Source organism: Bos taurus, chromosome 9, assembly GCF_002263795.3.
Source record: "Bos taurus isolate L1 Dominette 01449 registration number 42190680 breed Hereford chromosome 9, ARS-UCD2.0, whole genome shotgun sequence".
In the NCBI taxonomy this organism is placed as follows: domain Eukaryota; kingdom Metazoa; phylum Chordata; class Mammalia; order Artiodactyla; family Bovidae; genus Bos; species Bos taurus.
The window spans coordinates 96,543,594-96,570,067 of NC_037336.1; the positions used below are offsets into that span (position 1 = coordinate 96,543,594).

General features: G+C 43.9%; 1 protein-coding gene across 1 annotated transcript in view; it reads left to right on the forward strand.

The window, feature by feature from the left end:
• The window catches only part of SLC22A3 (solute carrier family 22 member 3), a 98,728-nt gene that overhangs the window by 67,726 nt on the left and 4,528 nt on the right, over positions 1-26,474 (forward strand). Inside the window, exons 6-10 of the mRNA XM_002690372.7 lie at positions 9,845-9,942; positions 10,062-10,276; positions 18,509-18,617; positions 19,430-19,542; positions 23,721-23,820. Coding sequence (XP_002690418.1) covers positions 9,845-9,942; positions 10,062-10,276; positions 18,509-18,617; positions 19,430-19,542; positions 23,721-23,820 — 635 coding nt within the window. The remainder of the gene's footprint in view (positions 1-9,844; positions 9,943-10,061; positions 10,277-18,508; positions 18,618-19,429; positions 19,543-23,720; positions 23,821-26,474) is intronic.

The window sequence follows — 26,474 nt, forward strand, 5'->3', positions numbered from 1 at the left end:
AAATGACAACTGTTAAAAACTCCACCCACTGAGATCCACCAGGTAAAATTGCAAGGCTGGAAATGCAACCACTCGACACTATCTCCTCCCCTGCCCGCGCCAGACCCTGCTGCTCAGCTGGGTTCTTCCCTTTTAACTCAGGGGGCTCAAGTTCCTTCCCGGCCAGTAAGAATAATACTAGGAGGCAGCAGGTGAGGCAGGATTTCAGGGACCACCTGGGCATCTCACATGAGTCTCCGGAGAGGTTGTTAAAATGCAGATTCTGGGGCTTCCCTGGAGACTCAGTGGTAAAGAATCCACCTGCCAATGAAGGAGACATGGGTTCAGTCTCTGATCTGGGAAGATCCTACCTGCCGTGGGATAACTAAACCTGAGCACCCCAACTACTGAGCCTGTGCTCTGAAGCCCAAGAGCTGCAGCTACTGAAGCCTGCACGTCCCAGAGCCCATCCTCTGCAGCAAGAGAAGCCACCACGATGAGAAGTCCACGCACCGCAGCTACAGAGGAGCACCCGCTCGCCACAACTAGAGAAAAGCCCTAGCAGCAATCAAGACCCAGCACAGCCTAAAGTGAAAAATTACAAATCTCCTCTTTAAAGAAAAAATGCAGATTCTGATTTCTTCATCCAAGATAGAGCATCTTTAACAAGTTCCCTGGCAAAAAAGCTGTGGATTCACGGACCACACTTTGAGTAGGAAGGTTCTCCAAGCATCTTTTGCTCTGTGTACATTCTTGAAAAATTACCCTGCCTTAACCCTGCCTCGGAGATCACCAGTGCCAGATGAACTTTAAATATGCCCGGTAAACATAAGAAAATCTAATAATAAAAGAAATCTATTCCTTTTTTGCAGAAGGCACAATGACAGTTGTCTTTACAAAAGGAATACCTTTAAAAAGAATCTCCCTAACTTGTGCATTGTAGTATAAACTACAGTTTACTAACGGAAAAGATTTTTTTTTACTGCCAACTGAATTATCATCTGGAAGCAGAGTATCTCCAAAAAGTTATAAAAATAATATTAGTATAGAGTAGATTGGCTCCGTTTCTGAACACTCACTGGTACCAGGTGTGTATACTGCTGACCTTGGACGAAATAAACAGCAGTGGAAGTGAGAAATAGACCTAAGGGCCTAGATCTGATAGACAGAGTGCCTGATGAACGATGGAATGAGGTCCGTGACACTGTACAGGAGACAGGGATCAAGACCATCCCCATGGAAAAGAAATGCAAAAAAGCAAAATGGCTGTCTGGGGAGGCCTTACAAATAGCTGTGAAAAGAAGAGAAGTGAAAAGCAAAGGAGAAAAGGAAAGATATAAGCATCTGAATGCAGAGTTCCAAAGAATAGCAAGAAGAGATAAGAAAGCCTTCCTCAGAGATCAATGCAAAGAAATAGAGGAAAACAACAGAATGGGAAGGACTAGAGATCTCTTTGAGAAAATTAGAGATACCAAGGGGACATTTCATGCAAAGATGGGCTCAATAAAGGACAGAAATGGTATGGACCTAACAGAAGCAGAAGATATTAAGAAGAGATGGCAAGAATACACAGAAGAACTGTACAAAAAAGATCTTTACGACCCAGATAATCATGATGGTGTGATCACTGACCTAGAGCCAGACATCCTGGAATGTGAAGTCAAGTGGACCTTAGAAAGCATCACTACGAACAAAGCTAGTGGAGGTGATGGAATTCCAGTTGAGCTATTTCAAATCCTGAAAGATGATGCTGTGAAAGTGCTGCACTCAATATGCCAGAAAATTTGGAAAACTCAGCAATGGCCACAGGATTGGAAAAGGTCAGTTTTTCATTCCAGTCCCAAAGAAAGGCAATGCCAAAGAATGCTCAAACTACCGCACAATTGCACTCATCTCACACGCTAGAAAAGTAATGCTCAAAATTCTCCAAGCCAGGCTTCAGCAATACATGAACCATGAACTTCCAGATGTTCAAGCTGGTTTTTGAAAAGGCAGAGGAACCAGAGATCAAATTGCCAACATCGGCTGGATCATGGAAAAAGCAAGAGAGTTCCAGAAAAACATCTATTTCTGCTTTATTGACTATGCCAAAGCCTTTGACTGTGTGGATCACAATAAACTGTGGAAAATTCCTCAAGAGATGGGAATACCAGATTAGCTTACCTGCCTCTTGAGAAATCTGTATGCGGGTCAAGAAGCAACAGTTAGAACTGGACATGGAACAACAAACTGGTTCCAAATAGGAAAAGGAGTACGTCAAGGCTGTATATTGTCACCCTGCTTATTTAACTTATATGCAGAGTACATCATGAGAAACGCTGGACTGGAAGAAACACAAGCTGGAATCAAGATTGCCAGGAGAAATATCAATAACCTCAGATATGCAGATGACACCATCCTTATGGCAGAAAGCAAAGAAGATCTAAAAAGCCTCTTGATGAAAGTGAAAGTGGAGAGTGAAAAAGTTGGCTTAAAGCTCAACATTCAGAAAACGAAGATCATGGCATCCGGTCCCATCACTTCATGGGAAATAGATGGGGAAACAGTGGAAACAGTGTCAGACTTTATTTTTCTGGGCTCCAAAATCACTGCAGATGGTGACTGCAGCCATGAAATTAAAAGATGCTTACTCCTTGGAAGGAAAGTTATGACCAACCTAGATAGCATATTCAAAAGCAGAGACATTACTTTGCCAACAAAGGTTTGTCTAGTCAAGGCTATGGTTTTTCCTGTGGTCATGTATGGATGTGAGAGTTGGACTGTGAAGAAGGCTGAGCGCCGAAGAATTGATGCTTTTGAACTGTGGTGTTGGAGAAGACTCTTGGGAGTCCCTTGGACTGCAAGGAGATCCAACCAGTCCATTCTGAAGGAGATCAGCCCTGGGATTACTTTGGAGGGAATGATGCTGAAGCTGAAACTCCAGTACTTTGGCCACCTCATGCGAAGAGTTGACTCATTGGAAAAGACTCTGATGCTGGGAGGGACTGGGGGCAGGAGGAGAATGGGACGACAGAGAATAGATGGCTGGATGGCATCACCGACTCGATGGACGTGAGTCTGAGTGAACTCCGGGAGTTGGTGATGGACAGGGAGGCCTGGCGTGCTGCAGTTCATGGGGTCACAAAGAGTCGGACACGACTGAGTGACTGATCTGATCTGATCTGAAAGATGAGTTTATTTGGGAATAGCAGAGGCATTACACATCACGACATATGATCTAAGGAGAATCATAGCCCAGTCTGAGAATACAAAGGGAAGGTTAGCTTTCATTAGGTTCTGGGAAGAAATTGGGGAGAGTTGTTTTGAACAAAAGTTCATTGGAGGAGAATGAAAGTTCGGGGTTATTTAAATAATGTGCTGGTAAGAAAATGTTCTAAAATAAAACATCCCTAGCCTGATCCTGGCTGTTTATCTCTTAAAATTTTTTTCTGTTGAAGTATAGTTGATTTACAGTGTCATACTGGTTTCAAGTTTACAGAAAAGTGATTCCATTTTGCATATACATATATCTATTTTTTCAGACTCTTTTCCCTCATATATTATTAAAATATATTGAGTTTAGTTCCCTGTGATATTCATAGATCATTGTTGGTTATTTTATATATAATAATGTGTATATGTTAATTCTAAACTCCTGATTTATCTCTCCCACCCTTTCCCCTTTGGTAACTGTAAGCTTGTTTCTTGCCCAGAAACCAATCCCTTGTCAGGAGAGCTCTGAACACCATATTTATAATAGATGGTTATTTATAGTGTCTTTCTCTTCCTTGGCAATTTAAATTAAAATGTCAACTTCAAGAAATGTTTCAGAAAGGCACCAGAAAGAATTATAAATAGAACTTGATTAATCAAAGAAAGATGAATAAAGTATGCTTTTAACACAGGGTACATCGTTGTTGATGTAAAGCAAAAGTCTTGGCAGAATTAAAAGACAGTTGGGAAACAAATAGAACAAATAGCCATCCGTTCAGTAAATGAATATCAGGAAACCAACCTGTACAGTCTACCTGTGAGCAGCCCCTTTTTCAACGAGTGACATTGCTAGGCAACAAGGATCCAAACAGACAGACGTTTCCAAGAGCATTTCCCATCTTCCTTTGCTCCAAATGAGAGCAGGCAGACACCTCTTAGGTGGATAAATGTATGACAAACTCTAAAGCCAAGTTAGATACTCAAGATAACATACTGTATGGCTCCACTTACAGGAAATTCTAGAAGGCAAACTAATTACAGAAAGCAGATGAGGGTTTACTGGGGGCTGAACATCAGGGGGAAAGAATTGATTGCAAAGAGACAGGAGGAAACTTTTGAGGGTGGTAGAAATATTCCACATCATGATGGCAGTGATGATTATGTGACTTGATGCATTTGTCAAAATTTCATGAAATGTAGCTTAAAGTTGCTAAATACTACTGGATGTAAATTATATTTCAATAAAACAAAGTTTAAAGTCCATCTATCTATAATAATCTAATATAGCATTTCTATTCTTTTACATCTAAGACTATGCAAACACTTTGGAGATAGAAAATAAGCACGATTTCATTTCAAAATACAGAGCTAGAAGTTGTTGTAAAAGGGTAGGCGCTGAACCAGTCACTGCGCATGGGTTGCCAAGACTTTCCTGGATGAATTCCATCCAAGATATGGCTTTTAGTCTCCCGAGGTCTTTGGACACCCAGAAAGTGGGTCATCTTTCAGAATATCTGCGTCACTGTGGACAGTGTGTTAGTAAATCAAAGACGAGCTGGATTTGTTCTCAAATTGGCAAAATACTCACTTGCTTGGAAGCACTATTAATCCTTTCATTTACTGAATGGGGAAAATTGGTCTTGATTATCTTCAGTTATTATCAGCGCTGCATATTCTTTTGCTGTAGGATATATATTAGGCGTTAAACGTGTGCTTTGGAAAAGCAGAGATCATGTGACCGCTTGATTCTAAATATGAAAAGTTTGAAATTAAAACTAATACTAAATATTCTTACAGAGTAAATTGGAGTAGTGAAGCAATTATTTTCATTCTTAATTGCAAAGTTATTTTGCCTAAAATATTCTGTTATTATGCAAAAGCATTGTTCTGGACTGAATTCTTGAAATAATTCTGCTTTTGGCAACAAATAACAGAAAATCAATCTAAATGGGCTTCAGACAGTAAGCACAGTTCCAGGCTCCTGGATCTGGAATTCTAGACTTAAAACAGCGTCCAAGTTTGTTTAGACATGTGGATCACAATAAACTGTGGAAAATTCTTAAAGAGATGGGTTTACCAGACCACCTGACCTGCCTCCTGAGAAATCTGTATGCAGGTCAAGAAGCAGCAGTTAGAAGCGGACATGGAACAACAGCCTGGTTCCAAATCAGGAAAGGAGTACGTCAAGGCTGTATATTGTAACCCTGCTTATTTAACTTACATGCAGAGTACATCATGTGAAATTCCGGGCTGGATGAAGCAGAAGCTGGAATCAAGACTGCCGGAAGAAATATCAGTCACCTCAGATATGCAGATGACACCACCCTTATGGCAGAAATTGAAGAAGAATTAAAGAGCCTCTTGATAAAAGTGAAAGAGGAGACTGAAAAAATTGGATTAAAGCTCAACATTCAGAAAACAAAGATCATGGCATCCAGTCCCATCACTTCATGGCAAATAGATGGGGAAACAGTGGCTGACTTTGTTTTTGGGGCTCCCAAATCACTGTAGATGGTGACTGCAGCCATGAAATTAAAAGACGCTCACTCCTTGGAAGGAAAGTTATAACCAACCTAGACAGCATATTAAAAAGCAGAGACATTACTTTGCCAACAAAGTTCTGTCTGTCTAGTCAAGGCTATGGTTTTTCCAGTGGTCATGTATGGATGTGAGAGTTGGACTATAAAGAAAGCTGAGCGCCGAAGAATTGATGTTTTTGAACTGTGGTGTTGGAGAAGACTCTTGAGAGTCCCTTGGACTGCAAGGAGATGCAACCAGTCCATCCTAAAGGTGATCAGTCCTGGGTGTTCATCAGAAGGATGGATGTTGAAGCTGAAACTCCAATACTTGGGCCACCTGATGCTCATTGGAACTGACTCATTGGAAAAGACCCTGATGCTGGGAAAGATTGAAGGTGGGAGGAGAAGGGGATGACAGAAGATGAGATGGTTGGATGGCATCACCGACTCAATGGACATGAGTTTGAGTAAACTCTGGGAGTTGGGGATGGACAGGGAGGCCTGGCATGCTGCGGTCCATGGGATCACAAAGAGTTGGACATGACTGAGTGACTGAACTGAACTGACTGAACTGAATAAATCGTTGTGAATATTGCTGTCGAAAAGGAAAGCTTGTCCCCCTCTGTGCTCTGGGTGATCGTGGTGCTCATGTGCAGATGAGCAATGCTGTCAGGAACTTCCTGGAGAGAAGAGAACAGTCTGACATAAACATGACCCCAAGTCTGAGTTGGGGAAAAACTCTAAGTGAAAAGAAAAGAACTGCTGGAGGAGTCATCCATCCGTGAAGGAAAGCTGCCCTCATATAATGAGTGGTTTTAATCTGGAATTTAAAGATCCTCAAAATCTAAATCATTTTCATCAAGGCCACCTTTTCCATAAAATAGTGTTTTAACTAAAGATTAGCTTTTTGGTCATAATGTCCTTCTCTAAAATTATATAGAAGTTACCATAAACCACAGAGAAGCTTTCTAGAATAAAAAGTTTTAATATGTTCAGTAGTGCGGTAAGACAATGAGGAACAGAAGCTCTCATCAACTGCCTGGACTTCACATCCTGGCTTAGCCATCCTTCTTCTATTGAATCCTTGTGTGCTAAGCCTTGGTTTACTTATTTATACAATAGAACCCTGAAGAGTACTCACTTTAGAGAGTCTTAATGAGAATTAAATGGGCTATTTCATGCTACATTTCAATTCATCAATTCATTAGCCCAGAATCTAAGAAATATTACATACTTCGTAGGCGTTAGTCATTTTAATATGGGCAATATATAGAAACTAATTATGAAAAATATTTTGATAACCAGCCATGTAAAAATATACAGTTTTCCCTGTTATCTGTGGAGTATTGGTTCAAAGACCCTCTGCAGATACCAAAATCCTCAGACGCTCAAGACCCTTGTACAGAATGGGTCTCAGCTGATGCTCTGTATCCCCAAGTTCTGCGTCCATGGGTTCAATCAGTCACAGGCCCCACTACTGGTTGAATCCACAGAGGCAGAACCTGTGGATGTGAAGAGCCAACTGTATTGTTGGGACATACTAAATTCTTTTGCTTCTGGTATTCCTGATTTGTTTTTGGAACAGCAGAGGTGAGGGTAGGGTGTCTTAGAATTTTGAATATTAGCTCAGGGGACATTTTAATAAGGATTGCATTAGTTATAGTACAGGTCAACTTGCTGCTGTAACAGAGATCTCCAAAAATACAGCGACAAAAAAGAGAAAAGTGCGTTTTTCTATTATGTGCCCACGCAGAGGTGAGTAGCCCAGCCCTGAAGGTAGCTCTGCCCCATGAGGTCACCCAGGACCCGGGTTCCATTTATCTCATTTCTCCATTATCACCTGCAATAGGTTGTATAATGGAAGCCATTTCACCAGTGTCTTCTTCCTCCATCCCTCAGGAAGGGGGAAACTGTGAATGGAGAGCAAACCATTTCCTTTTTAAAGGATGGGACCCAGAACTTGTACACATGGCTTCTACTCCCACGTCGTTGCTGAGATCTTGGTCACCGGACCACCCACAACTGATAGAGAGGCTAGAAAATATGACTTTAACTAGGCAGCCATGAGCCTAACTAAAATTCTGTGGATTCTATTATCCAAAGGGGGATGGAAAGAATGCATGGTTGAATCAATTAGCAGTCTTCCATTAGTGTTGCTATGGAAACTACCATGTTTCATTGATCCTAGGATACTGTTAATTTAGAGACGCATCATCATTTTATGTACCGCTCAGTGAGAAAAGCCATGCTATTGAAGCTGTGGCTCATTACTTTCTTATCAGCTGAGTTATAGGACACATCCTAATTGTGAGATTTTGAAGCGTGAAAACTTTGTGTCTTGTTATAGAAGAAATACAAGCTTTCCTGGTGGCTCAGTGGTGAAGAATCTGCCTGCAATGCTGGAGAGGCAGGTTTGATTCCTGGGTTGGGAAGATCCCTTAGAGGAGGAAATAGCAACCCACTCCAATATTCTTGCCTGGGAAATCCCATGGACAGAGGAACCTAGGGGACTACAGTCCACGGGGTCACAAAAGAGTCTAACAGGACTTGGTGACTAAACAACAATGATAGAAGAAATACAGTGTCAGAAAGACTTAGGAAAATAAAATGATCTAAAGTATTCATTTTGCAATCTTCTTTTTGTGTGTGTGACTTTCCTCAGAGCAAGCATAGGCAACAGATGTCAAGATTTGGTTGATGCATTGAATGTAATGTTTAGAATGGGTGATTGACAAGGTACTATCCATGAGAATTTAAGTCAAATTCCAACACAAAGGCTTGGGGAAAATTTGCCAAGCTTTCCACTCAGTCTGGAACAGATCTGGAGTTGAGCAAACAGACAATGAGGGTCCTGTTTTCACTAACCAGGGATCTCACTTAGCAGAAGGACGAAGACCAAGGACTACACTCAGCACAGAGTTGTGGCCAAGGCACTTGACTTCCTGTTTCAGCACTGTTTCAGTAATCACCAATCCTGTTTCAGTAATCACCCAAATATTGGCTGGACACCAGACACTTTGCTTGGTGCTACAATACAGTCTCTGCCCCACAAGAACTCCAGAGCTCACGCAGGGAGAAGAATATGTAGACCTGTAAAGGCATGCAATTGTGTAGAGCCTGTGATAGAAGTCTAGTAAGTGGAGGCGCAGAGTGGAGATCACCAGTTCTACCTGAGGTTAGGGAAGACCTGCAGAACCAGGGAGAGTAAGAGTTCTTCAGGCAGAAGTAACACTATGCAAGTGCATGGAAGTGTGGCACAGCGGTCACTGCAGGAGACTGAGTTACGGTCTCTTCAGCACACAGAATTAGAAGCAGAGGGCCTTCCCTGGCATTCCAGTGGTTAAGGCTTCATGCTTCCACTGCAGGGGGTGTGGGTTCAATCCCTGGTCAAGGTACTTAAGATCCAACATGCCGCTTCATGCAGCCAAAAAAGGAAGAAGAATTTTAAAAGCTCAGTAATCAAGATAAATACTATTCTAGTACAATATTTAAATACACAAAACTTATTGCAAAAAAAAAAATTTGTAAAAAAAAAAAAAAAAGACCGGAAGCAGTGGGTATGTTCAGCTATTTCCTTTTTAGTACTTTACTCATAGGAGGCAAAGAGCAATATTTGTTTAATTGAATTCGAGAAAGACCAACTTCTTGAATGGCCAAATAAGGATGAGCTGAATTTTCCTGTTATCAAAAAGATGCTGGATTCCAGTACACGGAAAGAAACAATAGGACACCGTTGATGCCAGCCTTGCTCTAGAACCTACCATGACTCTAGCTTATTGGTTAGCATAAGATTTGAGGAGTTAATAGATAAAGGAGCTTGTCCAGAGCCTGCTTTCACCACCTTTATGCTTGTGTTCTCCAATGTGGCCATGCACAAAGGTAGTTTACTTTGGAACACACCTTTTATCTTTGTTTATTCCAAGCACATAGTACTGCTGATTCTCAGTGCAGCAAGCACACCTTTGAGAATTTGACCTAGGACAAAGGCTAGAGAACCAAACTTTTTGTACTCAGGTGCTAAGATGTCATAATGAAAGACCCTGATTGGTTCAGTAAGATCATTCGGTAGCTTTGAATCTGGTCAATGACGAATCTATAATATGCAGATGTCTCTTGCTGTGTATTCCTACTGAAAATCTGCTTCTCTTGTATAGATCACTGTTACGGATGAGGAAGTTAGTAATCCATCCTTTGTAGATCTGGTGAGAACTCCCCAAATGAGGAAGTGCACACTGATACTTATGTTTGCTTGGTAAGTTTGGTTTGTGATGGATTCAAAAGCTTTTGTCAAATTTACAACACATCCCTCTCTCCAGATCAGGTGGAAGTTCTCTCTCACTTGTTCTCTGTTGTCTTTCGATGTTACTCCAGGTTCACAAGTGCTGTGGTTTATCAAGGACTCGTCATGCGCCTGGGAATTATAGGAGGCAACCTCTATATCGACTTTTTCATCTCGGGAGTTGTGGAGCTGCCAGGAGCCCTCTTGATCTTACTAACCATTGAGCGTTTTGGTCGACGCCTACCCTTTGCGGCCAGCAATGTCGTGGCAGGGGTGGCGTGCCTTGTCACTGCATTCTTACCAGAAGGTAACTGTCCCTCAAGTCTGCTTGGCAGCCAAGATCTTGAAAAAAATCTTAAAATAATCAAGAACGGGGGACTTCTCATCTTTAGCAAATGTCCCCTGGCATCAACATCATAGTGCCAGGCACACTCTCGTGATGTCTCTCCGTTTCTGCCAAATCAGCATAACGACTGTGAGTGTAGAAGATTGATTCTATAGATTTTTCCGCTTTCCCCAGTTGTAGGGTCATTTGTGGATGAAATAGATGTGTAAAACCTAGATTGTAGTCGTAGTTTACTTTTTTAAAAAAATTTAATTGAAATTTACTTTATGTACAATATTGCATAGGTTACAGATGTACGGTATGATGATTCATGATATGTAAAGGTTGTATTCCATTTGTAGTTATTATAAAGTACTGGCTGTATTCTCCATATGGTACAACAGATTCTTGTAGCTTACTGTATACCTAATAGTTGTACCTCTTAGTCCCCTACCCCTACCTTACCCCCTTTCCCTCTCCCCAGTGGTAGCCACTAGTCTGTTCTCTGTATCTGTGAGTTTGCTTTTTTTGTTGTTATATTCACTAGTTTGCTGTAATTTTTTAGATTCCACATATAGGTGATGTCTTATAGTATTTGTCTTTCCCTGTCTGACTTATTTCTCTTAGCATAATGCCCTCCAAGGCTATCCATGTTGCTGCAAATGGCAAATTACATTCTTTTTATGGCTGAGGAGTTTTACATATATATATATAGGCTTCCCGCATAACTCGGTTGGTAAAGAATGTGCCTGCAATGTAGGAGACCACATCTTCTTTATCCACTCATGTGTCGATAGCCACTTAGGTTGCTTCTTAGTTATTGTAGAAAATGCTGCTGTAACATTGGGGTGCATGTATCTTTTCCAATTAGTGGCTTTGGGTTTTTTCTCATATATATACCCAGGAATGGAATTCATGTAGTTTGCTTTGGATCACCTTTATCTGACTTAATTTTGTGGTATCTTTGACCCTGTTTCACATTTCTTCCGTATCACTAATTCCCTGCAAAACACGAAGGTTACAAAGGGAAGAAAAAACACACTTCTTGGAGAGGTTGACAACCTAGTGAAGAGTATGGACAAAGTGGAGCACGGTTCTCAGAAGTATGAACCGCCTGTGCTGGTTTAGGAACTAAACGTTCTTCGTTATCACAGGAACATCCTGGAACCTTCTTCGTTATCGCGGGAATATCCCGGCAAGGAGGCTGAGGGATCATCCCTGTCCAGCAACGATAGCCTCACAGTCAGGCCAAGAGCTTGGGTGTGGGCTTGTGAGCTTCGGGTGGCAGATAAGCGCCTCCAAGTGACTGCGGCAGCTAGGACAATGGCAATGGGGAGGGAGCGATGCTGCGAGCAGGGATCAAGGTGGTGGCACTCAGGCCTGCATGGGAGACGGTGATTTCAGAGACACTTCAGAGTTAAACTGGGGAGGGGAGGGCTTGCTGACTGCTGTGCGATACAGAGGTTGTCGGTAACTCCAAGTGTGTGGCTAACCCACCGCCAATTATCCCTGTCCTGGAACACAGCAGGGCCTGGACGGTGGAAGCCTTTCAAACTCCCAGGGAATGTGTGTTTTAGATCAAGTTCATTATTTCCACATTCCAGGAGGTGTGGGGGGGGGAGGTTGCTGGGACAGCTGGAGCCTCTCGTAGTACTTTATGTCAGCACAAGAGAAGCATTTATTTTTTCAGTTTGAAGAGTTTTTTTTTCTTTTCCATAAGGTTTATTACAAGATAGCGTGTACCGTTCCCTGCGCGGTGCAATAGGGCCTTGCTGTTTGTCCATTCTCTATAGTTTGTATCTGCCAACCCCAAACTCCCAGTCCATCCCTTCCCTGCGCCCTCCCCCGTGTTAACTACAAGTGTGTTCTCTAGAGTCTGTTTCTGTTTTGTAGATAAATTCGTTTCCTAGTTTGGATTCCACATATTGTTGTTGTTCAGTTGCTATATATGGGATAACACGCACCACATCTTTATCCATTCATTCTTGCTTCTTAGTTACTGTAAAAATGCTGCTGTAACATTAGGGTGTGTATATCTTTTCCAGTAAGTGGCTTTGGTTTTTTTCTCATATATATACCCAGAAATGGAATTCATTTAGTTTGCTTTTGATCACCTTTATCTGACTTAATTTTGTGATATCTTTGACCCTGATTCACATTTCTTTCATATCACTAATTCCCTGCAAAACATGAAGGTTACAAAGGGAAGAAAAAGACATTTCTTGACTTGGAGAGGTTGACAACCTAGTGAAGAGTATGGACAAAGTAAAGCACGGTTCTCAGAAGTATGAACCGCCTGTGCTGATTCACGGACTGCAGCACGCCAGGCTCCTCTGTCCCCCACTATTTCCCGAAGTTTGCTCAAACTCACGTCCATTGAGTCGATGGTGCAACCCAACCATCTCATCCTCTGTCACCCCTTTCTCCCTTTGCCTTTGATCTTTCCCAGCACCAGGGTCTTTTCCAATGAGTTGGCTCTTTGCAATGTCAAAACAGTCAGACATTAATAGATAAGTTCATTAATAATATTCTTATGAAATCCTAAAACATCAAATAACCCTATTTAAATACCATTACAGAATGCCCACCTTCAGAATGAGAAGGGGGAGAAATCCTGTCATGTTGGAATGGTTGATGATAAACAGCACTGTTTCCATTTATCTCATTTTTCTTGAGCATGTGAGTTTCCTAGAGCTGCGGTATCAAAGTACCATGAACTGCATGGCTTGCAACACGGATTTGTTCTTTCATATCCTGGAGGCTGGAGTCTGACCTCCAGGTGTAGGCGTGGCCTCGCTTTCCCTGAAGGCTCTCAATAAGGACACTTGCCTGCCTCTTCTGGGCTTCCGCTGGTTGCCAGCCATCCCTGCATTCCCGGACAGCATTCCCATCTCTGCCTCCATCTTCACATGACCTTCTCTGCATCTCTGGGCCTTAACTTAACCATGACATCTGCAAAGACCCTATTTTGAAATAAGGCCACACTCTGAGGTGGTGAACCTGAACTTTGGGGAACATCGTTCAACCTCCCACACTGGGCTAACGCATTATAAGAGTTGGGGACGGGGATTCCCTGGTGGTCCAGCGGTTGGAACTTGGTGCTTTCACTGCCAGAGCCCAGGTTTGATCCCCTGGTCAGGGAACTAAGATTCTGCAAGCCTCCCTATGTGGCCAAAAAAAAAAAGACTTGGAGAAGATATAAGTCAGTGCACATCTACTTAGTATCTATTAATTGCTGCCACTAAACTAGGAGTAAGGATAGAGCTATAAACAAGATAGACATAATTTCTTTTTTAACTTTTTATCTCATATTGGGGTATAGCCGATTAACAACATTGTGATAGTTTGAGGTGAACAGCAGAAAGGCTCAGCCATACATACACATGTGTCCATTCTCCCCCAAACCCTCCTCCCATCTGGGCTGCCACATGACACTGAGCGGAGTTCCCTGTGCTGTACAGTAGGTCTTTGTTGGTTATCCGTTTTAAATACAGCAGTGTGTACATGACCATCCCAACCTCCCTAGCTATCCCTTCACCCTGGCAACCATAAGTTCATTTTCAAAGGAGACAGACAATTTCCATTGTTGGGCATTATGCACAATTTAGGAGAAGGTGACAAATGAGGACCATTGGGTACTTCACTGATCTTTCCATTTTACTTTGGCACTGTATAGTTTTAGGTTTAATTTTTAAATGTAGTTTCCTAAGACAAGGTCATCTGTTTTCATCCCATATGGAATAGGAATCAAATATTAATTACATACTCATTGCATATGAAATTAGGAAAGTAAAGGGGAAAAAATGACTTAAGTGTGGCCCATCTTTTCATGCTAGAACTCTCCCCCAGAAGATTTTCTCTGGCCCCAGACATATTGGGATGGTTTTAATCATGTTGCCTCCAGAACCATCCCAGAAAGCATTGAAGATCAAATGTCCAAACCCATACTGAAGTAACTAAGTGGGTGGGAATCAAGCTGTCTTACAGAGAACACGCTCATATATTGGAAAACAGAAGACAAAGAATACACTTTTCTGTTTGATCTGGTCAGTTTTATTTTGTAGACCGAATTTCCCAAGTCTTAGAGTTGTACTTAGCAGCAATGGAAACGACTTGCTCCTATTCTGGACGCATTTTATTTGTGTGTTCTGCAGATACAGCTGCTTTCGTAGTCTCATGCTCGTCGTAACCGACTGCCAAGAATAAGTTCAAATTCGTAGTGCTGTGTGTGAGTACCCAATGTTAGCAGGGGTTGCTTGCCTGAGCTGAGAGTCCTCGCTTCCACTTAAGGAACTTTTGGGCTTGGTTCCTTGGGCTGTTGAATTAACATTAGAAAGACTTTTCCTCTCAGCCATTCTTGACGTCATCACCAGGATGACTGCCCCTGAGAAGAATACTGAGCAGCCTTTTAGGGGAATCAGCTCTAAAATTATCTCAGAGAAAACTGTTTAACCAGCGTTCCCCCAACGAAGCCCGACTGGAGAATGAAATTCTGGAAAACAATTTTAGAACAATCGTCCGGGTTGTATCCTCATCTAAGACCCACTGTCTCTGACCCAAATTTTTGAATTCTAATTAAAGCCTGAAAAATAAAAGAGCTTTTTTTAAAATTTTATTTTGTGTTGGGGTAAAGCCGATTAATACTTTTGTGATCGTTTCAGGTGTACAGCAAAGGGACTCACCGTACATATACAAGTATCCTTTCTCCCCCAGACCTCCCTCCCATCCAGGCTGCCACATAACACTGAGCAGAGTTCCATGTGCTGTACAATAGGTCTTTGCTGGTATCCTTTCTCATATAGCAGTGTAAACATGGCCTTCCCAAAGTCCCTAAGTGTTCCTTCCCCTTGGCAACCCTAAGTTCGTTTTCTAAGTCTTTGAGCCTCTGTTTTGTAAGTAAGTTCATCTGTATCATTTCTTGTTAGATCCCACATATAAGGAAAGTCATGTGATATTTCTCCTCCTTCTCTCTGTCTAACTTCACTCGGTATATACTCTCTAAGTCCATCCATGTTTTTACAGATGGCATTGTTTCATTATTTTTAATGGCTGAGTAATATTCCAGTGTGTGTGTGTGTGTGTGTGTGTGTGTACCACATCTTCTTTATCTATTCCCCTGTTGATGGACATGTAGGTTGCTTTCATGTCTTAGCTATTGTAAACTGCTGCAGTGAACACTGGGGTACATGTATCTATTCGGGCCATGGTTTTCTCCGAATGTATGCCCAAGAGTGGGATTGTAGGGTCATATGGTAGTTTTATTTTTAGTTTTTTTAGGCATCTCCAAACTGTTCTGCATAGTGGCTGTACCAATTTACATTCCCATCAACAGTGCAGGAGGGTTCCCTTCTCTCCACACCCTCTCCAACTTCTGTTGTTTGCGGATTTTTTTTTTTTTATGATAGCCATTCTGACCAGTGTGAGGTGACATCTCATTGTACTTTTGATTTGCATTTCTCTAATAACTAGCGATGTTGAATATCTTTTCATGTGCCTATTGGCCATCTGTATTTCCTCTTTGGAGAAATGTCTATTCAGGTCTTCTGCCCATTTTTTGAGTGGGTTGTTTGTTTTGATGCTACTAAGCATCATAAGCTGTTTGTAAATTTTGGAGACTAGTTCCTTATCAGTCACATCATTTGCAAATATTTTCTCCCAACTGTGGGCTGTCTTTTCATTTTGTTTATTGTTTCCTTTGCTCTGCAAAAGCTTTTGAGCTTAAGTAGGGCCCAATTGTTTATTTTTGCTTTTATTTCCATTATTCTGGGAGCTGGATTGAAAAAGATGTCACTGTGATTTATATCAGAGAGTGTTCTGCCTGTGTTTAAAAGAGCTTTTTAAGACCCATACTCATCTGACATTTTTAATTTGAGTTTATTCAAGATAGCTATAAACCCGGCCGTTTGGGTAAGTCTTTTTGAAATGAAAAAGTTGTCTTGGACTTTTCTTTGTAAGTAAAAAGTATTAATGAGTCTGTTGCAGATGGGGCATTCAGAGGAGATATAAAATTGTGTTTGTTTAAAACCCTACATCCTTTCTTCAAAAACTGAGAAATTATTCTCAATAATCTCTAGCAGTTTGACCAAATCCCCTTCAGAGGGACCCTCTTTCTCTGTGTCCTCGGGAGTTCATGGGAGATAGTTTCAGCTTCAGTCCTCAATCTTAAATTGTCTTGTTTCTTGCCATTGCTATCAAAAGATATCTATCGTCACTCCAGGGCAAACTTAGAATATTACTGGTTTGGTTGGAAGTTTTTATGTGCAATCTTAATATTCACACATCCCTTAGACCTCCTATAAATTGTTTTCATTTTACCCTTTTGTTGAAACAGCGTGACGCTTCTCGAACTTCTCTTTTGTCACACATTTCAACAGAATCTCTGTCCAGTGAAGTTAGATACTGGCCTTTACTGCTTAGAAAGAGCTGAGATTCTTAAGAAAACCTGAAAGCATTTTCTTAACCTTTTATTGAATTGACTAGTTATTGATCTGTCTTCACTGAGCTAACCACATACATCTCTCATGCTCTGTGTGTGTGTGTGTGTTTTAATCTGGTTTCTTGGTTTTTGTTTTTTTCCCCATGAATGACCAGTTATAAGATTAAATTGTCATTGAAGTTGTCAGTGGGATTCACTCGTAGAGCAATCTTGATTCAGTAGAAAAAGCTGTAGCTTAAGAACCTAACCTGGTTCTTAAGTAATCAAGTTATTTCCATGGGAGCTGGAGGCATTCTCCTCTGCAGCCGCAGAGCAGCAAGAGGTCGCCCAGTCAGGCCGGGACCCAGGGAATCTGGGCACCAGCTGCCACTTTCCATTCCCCAGCACCTGGCACTGCCCCACCTGCTCACTGGAGGAAGGGGTGCAATGCATTTCCTGGTCCCCTTCCCTGGCCTTAATGGAAAAGTAAAGGCTAAATACAACACGTGTTTACAACTGTGCCAGAGCAGATGGCGGCCCAGCGCATCAGAGCATCTCTGCTGTTCCTTCCTCCCAACGTGATGGTAACGTGGGTGCTGCGGGTGTCCTCAGCTAGAGCAATGTCCAGGACACCAGGATGTCCTGGCTAGCGAGCAACCAGCATGTGACAAGGTGGAGCCTCCCAGCCACGACCTGCACTCTGGAGCCCTCTTTTCCTCCCTCGCCCTCCTTGGCAGTTGTTTTGTTCAATGAGTTTTAGCTTTCTTTAGTAGTTGGGTATTCTCTGAATATCCATTACTTTGCTGACCAAGGTCCGTCTAGTCAAAGCTATGGTTTTTCCAGTAGTCATGTTTGGATGTGAGAATTGGACCATAAAGAAGAGTGAGCACCAAAGAATTGATGCTTTTGAGCTGCGATGTTGGAGACGACTCTTGAGAGTCCCTTGGACTGCAAGGAGATCCAACCAGTCCATCCTAAAGGAAATCAGTCCTGAATATTCACTGGAAGGACTGATGCTGAAGCTGAAACTCCAATACTCTGGCCACATCATGCAAAGAGTTGACTCACTGGAAAAGACTCTGATGCTGGGAGGGATTGGGGGCAAGAGGAGAAGGGGACAACAGAGGATGAGATGGCTGGATGGCATCACCGACTCGATGAACATGAGTTTGAGTGCACTCCGGGAGTTGGTGAGGGACAGAGAAGCCTGGCGTGCTGCTTTTCATGGGGTGGCAAAGAGTCAGACACAACTGAGCGACTGAACTGAACTGATAGAAAGAAAGAAAGAAAGTGAAGTCGCTCAGTCGTGTCCAACTCTTTGTGACCCCATGGACTATAGCCTACCAGTGTCCTTAAAAAGGATGTCATCAACTGCCCAACTCTTAACAAATTTAAAGTACTGACTTTTTAGGGCAGACATGGTACTCTTTCTTCTCTTAATGCCCCAAAGAAAGAAAATATTTAATGTCAAACATTTGGCATTTCCCACTCATTACCATGGAGGAAAAAGGAAAGGACCCAGGAGATGTGGGTTGGATCCCTGGGTCAGGAAGATCCCCTCGAGGAGGAAATGGCAAGCCCACTCCAGTATTCTTGCCTGGAGAATCCCATGGACAGAGGAGCCTGCTGGGCTATAGTCCATGGGGTCGAAAAGAGTCGGACATGACTAAGCACACACACACATCATTTGCACTTAATTAGGCTGGGAGAACACAAAGCAAATGCCTTTTGTTTTGTAGAATTGTGCTGAAAGTAAAGTAGACCCCTAACTCTTCCTCCCAAACTTTGTGTGTTTGCAGGAATACCCTGGTTGAGGACCACTGTTGCTACCCTGGGAAGACTAGGCATAACCATGGCCTTTGAAATTGTCTATTTGGTAAATTCAGAATTGTACCCAACAACATTACGGTAATTCCAACATCCGTATCATGGTTTCTCCTAAGTAATTCTGCAGCTGCATGTTTTAAGTTGACCACCTGCAATGCAGGAGACACAGGAGACAACTGGTTTGATCCCTGGGTTGGGAAGATCCCCCTGGAGAAGGAAACAGCAACCCACTCCAGTATTCTTGCCTGGAAAATCCCATGGAAGAGGAGCCTGGTGGGCTACAGTCCATAGGGTTGCAAAGAGTCAGACAAGACTGAAGCAACTGAGCACGCACACACCCACGCATTAGACTTGAAATCAGAAAATCTGGTGAGTGTGCTTGCAGCATGAGTTACATTTCCCATCATCAGCTCCACTCTGTGTAAAGGCTCCAGCCTCTGCTCTGACCACACTCCACAGCCAGTTCCTGAAGGACGAAATCAACCAATGTGCGCAGCTAGTGCAAACTGGCCTCCTTTCTGGGGGGAATATTCATGAGCACGCCTTACTGTCAGTCTAGGCACCACGAGGGCACACGAGTGCCACAGAGCGGGCTGGGTAGCACGCCGCTAATGGATGATTAATTTCCACCAATACTGTAGACTCCACCCTCTGGCTCCAATTAGCCTCACTGTGACTCTGAGTCACAGTGACAGGTGTGAACTGGTGCAGCTTGGAAATGAATTGCGTAGGAAATGATTTGCATAGAGTATGAGAGAGGAGATGTTTTCAATGTCAAGCACTAGAGAAATGGGAAATATTGTTACCATTCCTGTTACTTAGAAATCTGAAAATATTATTCATCCTGAAGTTATTTAAATATTTTTATTTCAAACAACTTTTTTATTCTGCAGAAACTTTGGAGTTTCACTGTGTTCCGGTTTATGTGATTTTGGGGGGATTATAGCCCCGTTTCTGCTCTTCCGGCTAGCTGCCATTTGGCTGGAACTACCTCTTATCATCTTTGGTAAATATTCACTGCATGCACTATTCTTAAATGCTTTCGTTTGCATTCTTTGTATTAATAGAACCTACAATGATGACCAGGTTCGATATTCATGATATTCATTTGCTCTTCCCATAACTCTTACAGGTTTTGAGGCACCACAGTGAAATGTGGGCCCTAAATCATTTAAATTTGTTTTACATTAAAGAGTTGCAATAAAAAAAGTGTTCAACTTAAGAACTTTCCTTGCAGTCTAGTGGTTAAGACTCCACATTCTCATTGCAGGGGTCATGGGTACGATCCCTCATTGAGGAGCTAAGATCCCACATGCCACAAGGCATAACCCACCTTTCCCCTCCTGCAAAAAAAAAAAAATCTGAAAGGTAGGGTTTGGCAGCATGGGAACAAAATATACTTTCTAAAGAAGTGTTTGATTTAGCTTTCTTTGTTGAGGTTCTGAGTTAAAATCAAATACTGTGAAACTCTTTTATGATACTGTGGGACACAACCAGTAGTTTTGGGGGGACCTAATAGGACCTTTTGTGTGTTTAAAAGAAGCCTAAAAATGAATTGTGTTGTTGAAAGTTCCATGTCTTTCAATACTGTATCTTCATTTGCTTTGACGCTGAGCGCACCACGCCGAAAGAATAGAGGACACGGAACCCTTGCATACCTACCATGAGCTCTGTGATGACCGTCAGGTTCATACCCTCCTTCCTGCCCTTGGACTTCTTGAAACTCATGACGGGATGGAACCATAGCTCGGGGAGGGGCCTGGGGTAATTCTGGCCGGTGCCTCTCCATTGCTGGTCCAACTTTCCTTCCCGGGTCTCACACCCGCCTCCCCTCTCCTTATCAGCAAGAGAGGATGCTGGCTGGCTCCTTGCTCACCTCCTTTCCTCCACCTCCACCTGCTTGCTCCTGGTAAAGAAGACTGGCCACTCACTGCTCAGCAGTTTTAAACTCCAATGAAAATATCGCATCCATGAGGAAATAAACCTAGAGGAATGCAGTAGTCCTTCAGCAGGCCTGGGACCACAGAGTCAGTGTCTTACTGGTGATTCAGTAAATGGTCACTTCAGACTATTTCATGGGATCTGATAAACAAGCTCAGCATAGATTCTGGGCCAGCATGAAAAAGCAAAGAGAAGGCATTGTTCAGCCAAGACAGAGCCGTCTAAGAGCCCAGTCCCTCAAGATGGGGGACTGGCCTCAAGGCAGGCTGGCTGAGCTGGGCGCAGGCCCTTGCTTTGCAGAGGGAACTGCCTTTCCAAACCACCGCTCACAAGAGCGTGTGATAAATAAGGGTGCCTTTGGACTTCCCTTGGAGTAGGAAGTGGCAACCCACTCCAGTATTCTTGCCTGGAAAATTCCATGAACAGGGGAGCCTGGCAGGATCGCAAAGAGCTGGACACAACTGAGCGGCTTTCACTTCTGGACTTCCTTGGTGGCCCAGTGGCTAAGACTGCTCTCCCAATTCAGGGGGTCGATCCCTGGTCAGGGAACTAGACCCCACACGCCACGACTAAGACCCCTGGCGTGGGCAGTAAATAAATAAACAATATTAAAAGAAAGAAGGCCGCATGAGAGCACATCACAGGATCGCTAACCCATCCCATGGAGTCAAGAGGAGAGAGAGTCAGGGAGCGACGAGGCCCTTGTTGAGATGGGAAGGTGAGGAGAGGTTATTCACGTGAGAGGTGCAGGCTGGTGCTCCAGGCAATGGAAAGACCTGCAGTAAGAGGAAGCTGGGGCCGCCCAGGTGACTCAGATGGTGAAGAACAGGCCTGCAATGCAGGAGACCCAGCTTCAATCCCTGAGTTGGGAAGATCCCCCAGAGGAGGAAATGGCAACCTTCTCCACAGAGTGCTGTGTGTGAGGCGAGGCCTGAAGAGAGACAAGGCTGGGGAGACCAGCTGGGGCCCGACCACCGGACGTGCAAAGGGTCTGCTCTGTATCCAAACAGCAGTGGGAAGCCGTGTGGAGTTTTAAGCTGGGGTTGGCAGGGTCAGGTCTGCCTTTTAGAAACTTGACTCTGATGGCAGATATGCTAGGGACTTAGAGGGGACGGCGCTAGTAGGGAGACTTTTAAAAGAATGTTGTTGTAATCAGGTCAGGACTGGGTCTGAGGTGATGGCACACAGGCGTTGAGGAGTGGATTGATCTGAAGAAATACACTGGAGGTTGAACTGGCCAAGAGGGGCTGACTGACTGGGTGAGGGACCAGAGCGAGCAGGGAGAGGGACCTCGACACTGCTGACTGAGGGAACCATAGGAGGGTTTAGCACATTAGAGGCACCTGTCTGCGGAAGGACGTGCAGGGATTCTATCTGGGCTGCTTGTAGGATGAGGTGCCTCTAAGAAATCCAGGCTGAAATGGTGAGGAGGCAGTAGGTTTGACGACCTGAGTCAGGAGTAAAAAGTGGCCTCAAGATGAAGGTTTGGAAGCCACCTGGATGAAGAGAACCCCTGAAACCATGGGAGTGACTGAAACCCCACACACACAGCAAACAGGGCAGAGTGAGAGGAAAGAAGGGGCCCAAGACGGATCCCCGAGGAGCCACAAGCGCCCAGTGTCAGCAGAGTGAGAGGCACCAGGCAGGGGATGCGAGGGACATGAGGGACGCGAGGGGAGCAGGGGGGAGACCAGAAGCTCAAGGGGCGGGGATGCCAGGGGGTGGCGGGTGAGGCCACTATCTGTCAGAGCTGCCGTGAGGCCAGGCAGCAGGGGCCAGAAGCAGGGCCACTGGGCCTGGTGGTGGCGGCCCCTGGTCATCTGGAGGGAACCAGGCCAGCGAAACACTGAGGAGAAGAGCCCAGACTCGAGCAGATGGCAGTAGGACGTGACTCCGGCTCACCAAGTTCAGCTGGCAAGTTTTCAAGAATCTTGGAGCCACCCAGGTGGCTCAGATGGTAAAGACTCTGCCTGCAATGCAGGAGACCTGAGTTCAGTCCCTGAGTCGGAGAGATCCCATGGAGAAGGAAATGGCAACCCACTCCAGTGTTCTTGCCTGGAGAATCCCATGGATGGAAGAACTTGGCAGGCTATAGTCCATGGGGTCACCAAAGAGTTCAACATCATTGAGTGACTAACAGTAATCATTAAAAATTGAGTATACGAGATGAAAAACAGAGGTAATAAATACATCTGCTCAGTTCTCGATTCACTGAGCTTTGCTGTGTCTGACCTTGAGGCTGGTGTGTCCACTGGCATCCATGGTGGAGATACTGCTGCCCATCTCCCCAGGGCCTCACCCGCAAGGCTGCCTTGCTGGTATGAATGACACACATCCACAACGGGTGTATTTACACCACGGAAATAGACAAATGCTGAAAATCAGGACTTTGTTTTCTGGAGAACCAGTTGTTAGGTATTTACCGGCACAGTACTGGCTATGAAGATGTGTCCCTGATAGCTCAGTTGGTAAAGAATCCACCTGCAATGCAGGAGACCCCGGTTTGATTCCTGGGTTGGGAAGATCCGCTGGAGAAGGGATGGGCTACCCACTCCAGCATTCTTGGGCTTCCCTGGTGGCTCAGCTGGTAAAGAATCTGCCTGCAATGTGGGAGACCTGGGTTTGATCCCTGGGTTGGGAAGATCTCCTGGAGAAGGGAAAGGCTACCCACTCAGTATTCTGGCCTAGAGAATTCCACGGGCTGGATAGTCGATGGGGTCACAAAGAATTGGACACGACTGAGCAATTTTCACAGAAAGCAAGAAAGGATGGTGTTTCAAGGATTTTGGTTCTAAGACAGAAAGGAGGATGGTGGCTAGAGGATCATGTGAGGTTGACAGAAGGGTCTGTAGAGAGGAGAGATTTGAATACGTTTCAAGGCGTCACCAGTGGGGTAAAGCTGCTGGAGAGAGAGGATGAACCCCTACAGCGAGGAGCCCAAAGGACTCCAAGAGCTGCTCTTGGGCAGACGCGGGGACCAGCCTTGCCGGGTCACGTGACGGGAGGAGGGCGGGGACGGGGGGCAGCACAGGGGGCAGTGGGACTGTCAAGGGTCTGAGACGCTGAGGAACTGTGAGATCGTGACAGGATCGCTGGGGAGCTGGGCAGGGTGACCTCAGCGGAGCACTGCTGCAGGGGGTGGAGGAGTTAGGGTGGGGAGCACAGCGGCTTCCAGAGGGCGCAGGGGGCGATGCGGGCGGCTGTGCCATCTGGGGACCATAACGCCGTTTCCCTGTCCCACAGGTACCCTGGCATCTGTCTGCGGTGCTCTTGTGATGCTCCTGCCTGAAACCAAGGGCATCGCCTTGCCAGAAACAGTGGATGACGTAGAAAAGCTTAGCAGGTATGATACGAAATTCAGCACACCCTAATTGAAAGCAGGATTTCAAACCCACTGGGAAAGGATGGGGCTGAGAACACTGAATGTGTGGGAGGGAATACAATATTAAATCCCTATCTTGCATCTTAAGCAAAAAATTCAAAGCAGATTTAAAAGGTTAACGTAAAACAAATCTGGAAATGAACATGTTTTATTTTTTAAATGTGGTTATGAAGAGAGAAATATTTCCAAATAAGGTGTGAAAACTCAGAATCCAAAGGAAAAGAACTGATGACTGGACGAAACAGAAATAATTTAAATGTGCATCCGTGGGCAGCCAGTGGTGACAATGATAATATATCCATAAAATGGATTGCTACACAGATATTTAAATAGTAGAAATATAGATATATGAAAGACATGGAGAGATTTTCAAGGTGGATTACAAACTGAAAAGTCGCTGAACAATGTGTTATAGTATTTATTAAAAAATAAAACCAAGAGTTATCCCTCTCTATAGCTAGATGGGAAAATAAATGATAGTGAGGTGATGATAATTAGATAGATGATAGCAGAAATAAAATAGGAGGAGAAAGAGATTGAGTTTAGGGGGAGGGCATCTAAATAGCATGCAGAGGAAGTTAATATCCAACCAACATTTAAACATAAAGTGTATTTTATATTTAAAAAGTCACATTACATACATTCTAATTTTCTCTGAAATTTTTCATAATAAAAATAAGAGAGATTATGAAAATGGGAATGTATAGGGAAAGACCTAAAATGATAAAATATACCCTCTGGGGTAGAAATGTGTTGGGAAAAGGGGTGCAGAAGAGAGAACACTTATTTTATACCCCATAGACTTCTGCATCATCAATTTTTTAAATTATGACAACATGGTATTGTATCATTTGTGAATTTTATTTTATTTGAATTATTATTTTTTTTTGGCATGTGGGATCTTAGTTCCTTGACCAGGGATTGAACCCACCTCTAGCATTGGAAGCTCAGAGTCTTAACCACTGGGCCACCAGGGAAGTCCTTATTTGTGAATTTAAACAGATAATTTAACAGCTAATTTGAAAAATAAAAATCAGTCTTCTTCTAAACAATGACCTGGAAATTAAGGATAGGGATCTCTAAATTTTATCAGATATATTTATGGGAAGATGGGGATGTTAGTCGCCTCATGGCAGTTTTCTTCATCACTTGGCAGATTGGGTAGAGATTAGAAACTGACAACTTTTAGGATCCTGTGTGAGTGGTCAATGGCTTCACACATGTCACTTCACACTCAAAGCGGTGGTGTGCAACAGAAGTTCTTGCCCTCACTTTTTTATGCTCAGAAAGACTTGACGACGTCTATGTGCTAGAACTGGGGTTGACATTGCCTAGTGAACAGGTGTGATGTTGTTTGCTACTTGTTTTTGCTGTGTTGGGTCTTGGTTGCCACGTGGGCTCTTCTCTAGCTGTGGCAAGTGGGGGCTACTGTCTAGCTGCGGTGTGTTGGCTTCCCCTTGCAGGGGCTTCTCTTGTTGCAGAGCACAGTCTGTAGGACTCTTGGGCTTCAGTAGTTATGGCACATGGATGGGCTCAGATGCCCTGAGGCACATGGGATCTTTCCAGACCAGGGCTCAAACCCATGTCTTTTGCCCTGGCAGGTGGATTCTTTACCACTGAGCCACCAGGGAGGCCCTGGTAGTTTCATTATCTTAGGCTTATCCTACTTGATTACGAGTAGCTTCATAACAAGAATCTCCCGGTAGGATTGGAGATTCCTCTCTTCATATCCTCTTTAACAAGGTACCATCGCCCTCTCCGGAGAAGGCAATGGCAACCCACTCCAGTACTCTTGCCTGGAGAGTCCCATGGACAGAGGAGCCTGGTGGGCTGCAGTCCATGGGGTCGAGAAGAGTCTGACACGACTGAGCAACTTCACTTTCACTTTTCACTTTCATGTGTTGGAGAAGGAAATGGCAACTCACTCCAGTGTTCTTGCCTGGAGAATCCCAGGGACGGGGGAGCCTGGTGGGCTGCCGTCTATGGGGTTGCACAGAGTCGGACACAACTGAAGCGACTTAGCAGCAGCAGCAGCACAGCCCTCTCTGGAGATAGGCAACCATTGCTAAGTGTCTTACAAGTATTTCAACCAGACTTTAAAACATACACATTGATTTCATTGTCCTATTTCCTGATGCTATTCTGAAGAACCACATTGACGAATCATCTCAGAACTTTCCGAAGAAAACCTTAGCAGTGTACTGAAATCAACACACCAGCTGACTTCTAACAGGACCAGCCAATCAGAGGACAGGTAGACATTTGTCCCATGAAGTAACTCAATCAGATGCTTATGTTTGTCTGTAAGTAAACTGATAGCTAATGGCTTAGCCTCAACCAAAGCTCTACCTAGGTTTTACCCCAAAATAATGCTACTTGGGGCTTCTGTGGTGACTCAGATGGTAAAGAATCTGCCTGCAATGCGGGAGACCCAGATTCAATCCCTAGGTCAGGAAGATCCCTTGGAGAAGGGAATGGCTACCCACTCCAGTATTCTTGCCTGGAGAATTCTATGGACAGAGGAGTCTGGTGGGCTGCGGGCCATGGGGTCGCAAAGAGTCTGACGTGACCGAGCAACTAAACAGTACTACTAATGCTACTTGAAGGCTGAGGTG